The sequence below is a fragment of the Chiloscyllium plagiosum genome, chromosome 24 (genome assembly GCF_004010195.1).
Source record: "Chiloscyllium plagiosum isolate BGI_BamShark_2017 chromosome 24, ASM401019v2, whole genome shotgun sequence".
Taxonomy (NCBI): domain Eukaryota; kingdom Metazoa; phylum Chordata; class Chondrichthyes; order Orectolobiformes; family Hemiscylliidae; genus Chiloscyllium; species Chiloscyllium plagiosum.
In genome coordinates, this window is record NC_057733.1 from 46,158,292 (window position 1) to 46,166,315 (window position 8,024).

General features: G+C 40.7%; 1 protein-coding gene across 1 annotated transcript in view; it reads right to left on the minus strand.

Annotated features, from left to right (window-relative positions):
• Positions 1 to 2,428: 2,428 nt before the first annotated feature.
• The window catches only part of LOC122561933 (parvalbumin-like EF-hand-containing protein), a 37,816-nt gene continuing 32,220 nt past the window's right edge, over positions 2,429 to 8,024 (minus strand). The window contains exon 5 of the mRNA XM_043714249.1: positions 2,429 to 3,073. Within this exon, the coding sequence (XP_043570184.1) occupies positions 3,027 to 3,073 (47 nt within the window). The 3' untranslated portion in view covers positions 2,429 to 3,026. The remainder of the gene's footprint in view (positions 3,074 to 8,024) is intronic.

Sequence of the window (8,024 nt, forward strand, 5' to 3'; positions counted from 1 at the left end):
CATATTATTATGTTAACTTTATTAACTTTATTTCTTTATTTTTCTACTTGTATTAAGAACAACAGTAATACTTTAATTTCCTTTTCCGTATTACTACTTGTACTGAAGTTTTGACCCTCAGTACATTGTACCTAAGGTAGTGCCATGTTTGGTGACTTTGTACAGTTTTCACTGTACTCCTGTACTTGAGTACACGTGACAATAAAGCTTCAATCAAATCAATGACAAATAAAATCAATGCTGGAGCAGGCTGAATGGTCTACTTCTGCTTCTATTTCACACATTTATTCCTAACATTTTTTCTCCCTTTCATCTGACATTAGATTAGATTCCCTACAGTGTGGAAACAGGCCCTTCGGCCCAGCAAGACCACGCTGACCCTCTGAAGAGTAACCCATCCAGACACATTTCCCTGTAATGCACCTAACACTATGGGCAATTTAGCATGGCCAATTCACCTGACCTGCACATCTTTGGACTGTGGGAGGAAACTGGAGCACCCGGAGGAAACCCACATAGAACTCTACTTTCTGAATTTAAATTTCTTTTATTTATAAATAAATCTTCTGGTCACACCTGATGTTCTGTTGCTCATTAGGAAATGTAAAAATACTAATTACTGATGCACAAGGCAGAGAAACAGTCAAAAGCCATTGGGAAATATGCACAAAACTTGAGGAACTGATCACAAAATCCCACAATTTATATTTACACATATTCATGTGAAAGTTTTGCAAAGTTGAGTGTTGAAATCACGATAGTTTCCATGCTCTTTCCTTCTGTTTCACTGCTGATGGATCCTAGGAGTGCAATAAGGACTCAAAACTAACCCCCCAATTTCCTGGTAACTCCATAAGGAACCCTTCTCCACCATTTTGCAAAATGCCCTATCCCCCAAAATAATGCAAAATGAATGCATTCCTCCCCCAGTAGTAGCAACTCCGAATCAACCCTGTGCCCCAGCACTAAAAATGAAGATCCTTTCCCAACTTCTGCCAAGGCTGAGGAACCAGCAAAGCCCCACAATGCCCTAATATAACTGGACTCTGTTATTTCCTTCTCAGTATTGCACGGTGCAGCTAAATACAAATCACTACATGTTACATACTCACTTGTTGTGGATTTACAGCCGCTCGGGGATAATAATTAAATACGGCAATCATTTAAAAAAGCTTCATAAAACAGACTCATTTAAATTTTTGCAGAATAATGGTCAGAGTTGTGGAAGTCTGTTCTCAAAGCAACTGTGAAACTCCCACTATCCCATTTAATTAAATTAAACTAAACACAACTCAATGTAAATCAGTTAAACCGATGTTCTCCCCTCCATCCTGTTGATATTCTTATTATGGAAGCATGTCATCTCAGAATTCTCTGAGCTGTCTTTCCAAACAGATCCCAAAGAATTTTTCCTCCACCGTTCATACAGTTGCAGTGGAGGTCAACACAAATCAGTGATTGATGGGCCCAGTAGTTACTAACGGGTGTCTGAGATTACACCATCGAGGCCAGTATTCCATCACCAAGTCCCCTTTTACTTACACACAGAGAGTCTTTGACACTGATCCAGCTCCCTCAGAGTGAGCAGAACCACTGACACTCCTGTTTATAACTGTCAGCCAGGGCTCCCCAATTGGACCAGATTAACAGCCCCACTCAGGGATCTCATGTTCTGAGGTCCACTCGGCTGATCTCATTACTGTCCCGATCTGAACACATCAATGGTCATTGGGAATGCAGTCAAGTTCATTACTGACTTTTGACAAACCAGCAAAGTTGAGAAGAAAAAGCTTGCAATTAAATGATGTGTGCACTCCATGTTCGACACAAATTAAAATTTGCAAAGTAAGTTCACTATTTGGGATTCTTAGCCTTATGCAGATCAAGAAGGTGATTGCTCTTTAATGTTAGTGCATACTCTGAATCCCTGTAGTGTGGAAACTGGCCATTTGGCCCACCAACCCTCCGAAAAGCAACCCACTCAGACCCATTCCCCTATCCTATTACTCTACATTTACTGCTGACTAATGCACCCAACCTACACATCCCTGTACATCATGGGCAATTTAGCATCAGCAATTCACCTAACCTGCACATCTTTGGACTGTGGGAGGAAGCTGGAGCATCCGGAAGAAAGCCCACGCAGACACGGGGAGAACATGCAAACTCCACACAGGACAGTCGCCCAAAGGTGAAATCAAACGCAGGTCCCTGGCACTGTGAGGCAGTAGTGCTAACCACTGAGCCACCATGCCACCTCATGTGGTTGGAAATGCACTCGGGCCAATGGATTGACAGACAGTACAAGAGCTGTAACTTTGCAGTGGTTCAAGTATTTCTTTGGGATAGGAAGCTAACTATGCAAGCTCCCAGAAAATCCCATCTTCAATACAATGTAGTTTTGCATGAATTAGGAGTCTACATGCCATTGATAGCAAACATAACTGTTTTATTCATTCAGGAAATGACATTCTCAAAAATAAATCATTCATACAAGTTGTGGAGGTTGCTGAATGGCTCAGCGCAGTGATTGCAATGAGAGGAAACAGAGCAGTAGAGAGTCGAGATTTTATTCCCCCATCAGCTCCCATGCAGGTTCACTCAGAAATACACAGGTACACCGTGGTTGTAAACAGCAAAGCGGAAAGCAGCAATAATGACCCAGCTCTTAGACCTTCAACTTTTTCAAAGCACAGTAATTGCACCATCAGCAGATTTGAGTAAATCACATGTCAACTCCTGTATCTCAATGCCCCCTCACCCCAGTAAAAAAACATGCCAAATTTCCCTTCTTATTTCAATCTATTAGGCAGAACAGGTTTTGTCCTTTCTGCTCTAAGTTGTATTATATTAGAACTAAAGAATTTCCTTTTCAATGTGTACGTTGGTATTTCCTGTAAGGTGAGTCTGGGAGAAAGGGGTTTCAAAGAGTTTGCAGAAGCTCCAACAATACCCCAGTCAATGCAAAGCTCCGTGCCATGTGCAACTTCACTCTTTAACAATGGACATTTCTCATCTCTACCCTTCTACTTTTTTCTGGGCATCTTTTCTTCCTTAACCATAGCTTCAAATTCTGGAAGAAAGAATAAAACATGAGTCGAAATCTTTTGCTGACTCCATTTAAATTGTACATTCTCATTCACTTGTAACTGAGCGTTGTTATCATCAGCTGAAAGATTTTTTTTTCCCCTGGAAAATGTCTACTTTTATTCATAAAATTAGAAAAAGGATCATACAAAACAGTTCAAGTTTGGCATGACGTAAAGTGCAATTTTCAATGCACTATGTGGCACGCTGAGGTACCTTACAATTCCAAGTTATATTTACAATTTCCATTTCTTGTTAAAACAGTCTCTGCTGTGGATAGCACAGTGAGCTTTATACTGATTCCAGCCTCTCAAGGGGTTGAAGTCCTATCTTCACCAAAATAAACCTAACATTCCAAAAAGACACAATAAACAAATGTACATCTGTTGAATTTCAGACCCGAAGCCATTGTATTGTGAAAATTATCAAGTGTTTTAAGCTCGATGGATAATATTGAACTAAATGGGTTGTTTGTGTTAAAATACAGATGGAACAAAATTTGGAATGATGGCGCTTATTTTCCAGATGCCACAGGAGTTCTTTGGTGTCTCAAATGGTGTCGATGGAACTCATACACAATTTTACAGCATGTCTCATGTTGTGTGCTGTTTTAGTGAGGGGGAGAGCAGTGAATATTATTGGATGTTTGCAGTACAGGTAGATCACAACTTTAGTGTCTAATGTTGGTTTGACACTTTGGGGATCAAGTCTTAACCTTACACAACTAAACATCCATTCAACCATCGGACAGACCCCACACCAATACTTTCTAAAGGGATCATCAATTATTCATTGGTTAATTACTGGTGGGTTTCTTTTGATGGCTTGTTTGATTCTCTTGGTGTTTGACTTTATCCATACCTATACCACCCTATCACAGATCATCCTTTTTATTGCTGATATTTCAAATATTCTATATCATATAAGGGTAGGAATAGGCCATTCGGTCCCTCAAGCTTGCTCTGTTAACTGATACAGTCAATGTTGACTGGAGCCTCAACTGTTCTTTGTGTCAATGCCCTTTGACTCCTTGTTTGATTAACCATCACACACAGCCTTTGGAAGACTCAATGACCCACTATCCACTGCTCTGTGCAGGTTATGTCCATAGAACAATGATCCTCTTAGGACAAAAGAATTTTCCCAGTCTCTGTCTTAAATGGCAGAGCCCTTATGTTTAAACCGTATCCCCTAGTTTTGTCTCTTCCATATCCTCTTAGCTTCCAACCTGCCAAGGTAAGGTCACCTCTCATTCTTTTCAACTCCAAAATATGCTACATCAATCTGTCCCACCTTTCTCATTTATTTTCTTTTTCTTTTCTTCCATTCCCCACTTTTCCCTGTATAGTTTGAAAATTCCAATTGCACTCTTCCCCCATGCTGTTCCACTCTTCTGTCTTTCCCAGTCCGCCCCAGCTCTCACTGGATTCTCGTGGCCTACTCCTGACACAATATACTGCTCCTTTAACAGTTGGGGGCCTATCTTTGCTTTCACTGGCCAAGCAGTCACTCGTGACACTGGCGCCCCCATCAGGTATCCAACAAATCAACAACTACAATTCATGTTGCAAATGAAAAGGCAGCAAGCAAGCAGCATTGAGATTGGTTTGATGCCTAAAAGCCCAGTTTTGGGAATGATTAGGGAATGATAAAGAAGGTGAGGGCATACTGCAATATTAACAGTCTGCAATAAAGCATTCAAAGGATTTTTTTTTTGTTCATGGGATGTGTGCATTGCTGGCTATGCTGAGAGTGTGGTGCTGGACCAGGAGTGGACCATCATGCCTGAGGTAGGGCTTTTGCCCGAAACGTTGATGTTCCTGCTCCTCGGATGCTCCCTGACTTGCTGTGCTTTTCCAGCACCACACTCTCAACTCTAATCTCCAGCATCTTTCGCCCAGCATTTATTGCCTACTTTTGAATACCCAGAAGGTAGTTACAAGCCAACCACAATGCTGTAGGTCTGATGGCATGTGTAGGCCAGACCAGGTAAGGATGGCAGATTTCCTTCCTTGAAGGGCATTAGTGATGTGAACCAGACGGGCTGTTTTTAGAACACCAATGTATGTTGGTTACATGGTTATCGTTTGAGCTAGCTTTTTATTCCAGTTTCTTATTAAATTCAAATTTCACCATCTGCCACAGATGGACATTCAAACCCACGTCCCTCGAGCATTAGGGTGTCACAGTGGCTCAGTGGTTAGCACTGCTGCCTCACAGCACTAGGGACCTAGATTTGCACATTCTCCCTGTGTCTGGGTGGGCTTCCTCCGAGTGCTCTGGTTTCCTTCTACAGTCCAGAGATGTGTAGGTTAGCCATACCAAAGTGCCCAGGGATTTGCAGGCTGGAAGTGTTACAGCAGGAGTGGGTCTAGGTGGGAGGATTGGTGTGGACACAATGGGCTGAATGGCCTGCTTCCATGCTGTCGGGATTCTATGGTTATTCTGAGGTTTTCAATTACTAATGCACTGACATTATCACTGTGCCACTGCCTCCCCAGAATCATAATGTTTTGGTTCAGGGAACGTATAGGATGGTAGAGAAAGTGATTCCTCTTCCTTATCTGGCGATCTGTTCAGAGAAATTGGGGATCATAAAGCACTGTGTAGCAGTGTATACAGTGAGACACAGAAAAGCATACTAAAAGAGGTAAGTATTTCACTCAGTAGGAACTCTGCTTCCTCGTCAGGACCAGGGACAGGCAAGTACTTGGATGGTTCACTGTAATGCTGTACTCCCAAAGACTCCCTGCATGGATGGTTTTAGAAATGGGACAAAATGTGTTGTATATTCTGTGAAATGCTTATTAATAACTGTCTTCAAGTAAGAAACATTGCTGTTTTTAGTTTTATGAATCTGGTTGAAAGATAAGGAAAGAATGATCTCAACAGTAGCTAGACAACTTACACTTAGAAAGTGTCTTTAACAGGATAAAACATCCTAAATAGTTTCACAGGAGTATCATCAGATAAAAATAGACATAAGGAGACATTTGAACAGGTGATATAGTACACAAAGACAAATAGTGAAACAAAGGGGTATGATTTAATTGTCATTACAGAGATGAGGCTTCAGCATGACCAAGACTAAGAACTGAATGGGAGGTTTATAAAGTTGCCAAAGAGGTTGCAAGCCTGAGGATTGGGAGAATTTTAAAAACCAGCAAATTCGGGCCAAGAAATTAATTTAAAAAGAATGAATACAATATGAATATAAACTATTAAGAAACATAAAAATAATGTAAAGGCTCCCATACATAGGTAAAAAGGAAAACATTGCCAAAGGCCTTTATGTGCCCATTATACCTGGTTACAGGAGAAGTCATAAAAATAGGCAATGGAGAAATGAAAGTTAAAAATCACACAACACCAGGTTATAGTCCAACAGGTTTAATTGGAAGCACACTAGCTTTCGGAGCAACGCTCCTTCATCAGGTGAATGTGGAGGGCTCGATCGTAACACAGAATTTATAGCAAAAGTTTACAGTGTGATGTAACTGAAATTACACATTGAAAAATTGATTGTTAAGCCTTTCATCTGTTAAAATACAATTACACATGAAAGAAGTGAAACTATCACTGTAATCTAACAGATGAAAGGCTTGACAGACAATCAATCCTTCAATGTATAATTTCAGTTACATCACACTGCAAATTTTTGCTATAAATTCTGTGTTACGATCGAGCCCTCCACAATCACCTGATGAAGGAGCGTTGCTCCGAAAGCTAGTGTGCTTCCAATTAAACCTGTTGGACTATAACCTGGTGTTGTTGATTTTTAACTTTGTACACCCCCGTCCAACACCGGCATCTCCGAATAATGAGAAATGAAAGAGAAGCTAATGAACATCTGCTATCACGGTGGAAAACAAGAGAGGTCTCCCTAAAATAACTAAGATCCAAGAGTCTAGTGAGAGTGTGGAACTGAAAGAAATGTGTCTGAGTAAAGGCAAATCATATGAAAAATGAATAGAACTATAAATTTGGAAGGGTCACAGTTTAAGGTACAGGGTCGCCATTTTGGATTGAGATAAGGAGAATTGCTTTTCACCCTGAGAGGGGGGAGCCTGTGGAATATTCCGTCACAGAAAGTGGTTGAGACCAAAACATTGAATGTTTTCAAGAAGGAGTTTAATATACTTCTGAGGGTTAAAGGGATCAAAAGGTGCAGGGAGGAAACGGCAACAGGGAATAGCAGATGATCATATTGAATGGTTTGAATGGCAAAATGGGTTACTCCTGCTCCTATTTTGTAGGTTTCTATTATTTTCTCATCTAAAATGATACAAATGCTACAGGAAGGATAGAAAGGGAGGCAAGAGAGGAGGGGGAGTGGTGTCTTTGATAAGGGATAGCATTACAGCTGTGCTGAGGGGGGATATTCCTGGAAATACACCCAGGGAAGTTATTTGGGTGGAACTGAGAGATAAGAAAGGGATGATCACCTTGTTACAATTGTATTATAGACCTCCTAGTAGTCAGATGGAAATTGAGAAACAAATTTGTAAGGAGATCTCAGTTATCTGTAAGAATAATAGGGTGGTTATAGTAGGGGATTTTAACTTTCCGAACATAGACTGGGACTACCATAGTGTTAAGGGTTTAGATAGAGAGGAATTTGTTAAGTATGTACAAGAAGATTTTCTGATTCAGTATGTGGATGTACTGACTAGAGAAGATGCAAAACTTGACCTACTCTTGGGAAATAAGGCAGGGCAGGTGACTGAGGTGTCAGTGGGGGAGCACTTTGGGGACAGCGACCATAATTCTATTAGATTTAAAATAGTGATGGAAAAGGATAGACCAGATCTAAAAGTTGAAGTTCTAAATTGGAGAAAGGCCAATTTTGATGGTATTAAGCAAGAACTTTCAAAAGCTGATTGGGGGCAGATGTTCGCAGGTAAAGGGACGGTTGGAAAATAGGAAGCCTTCAGAAA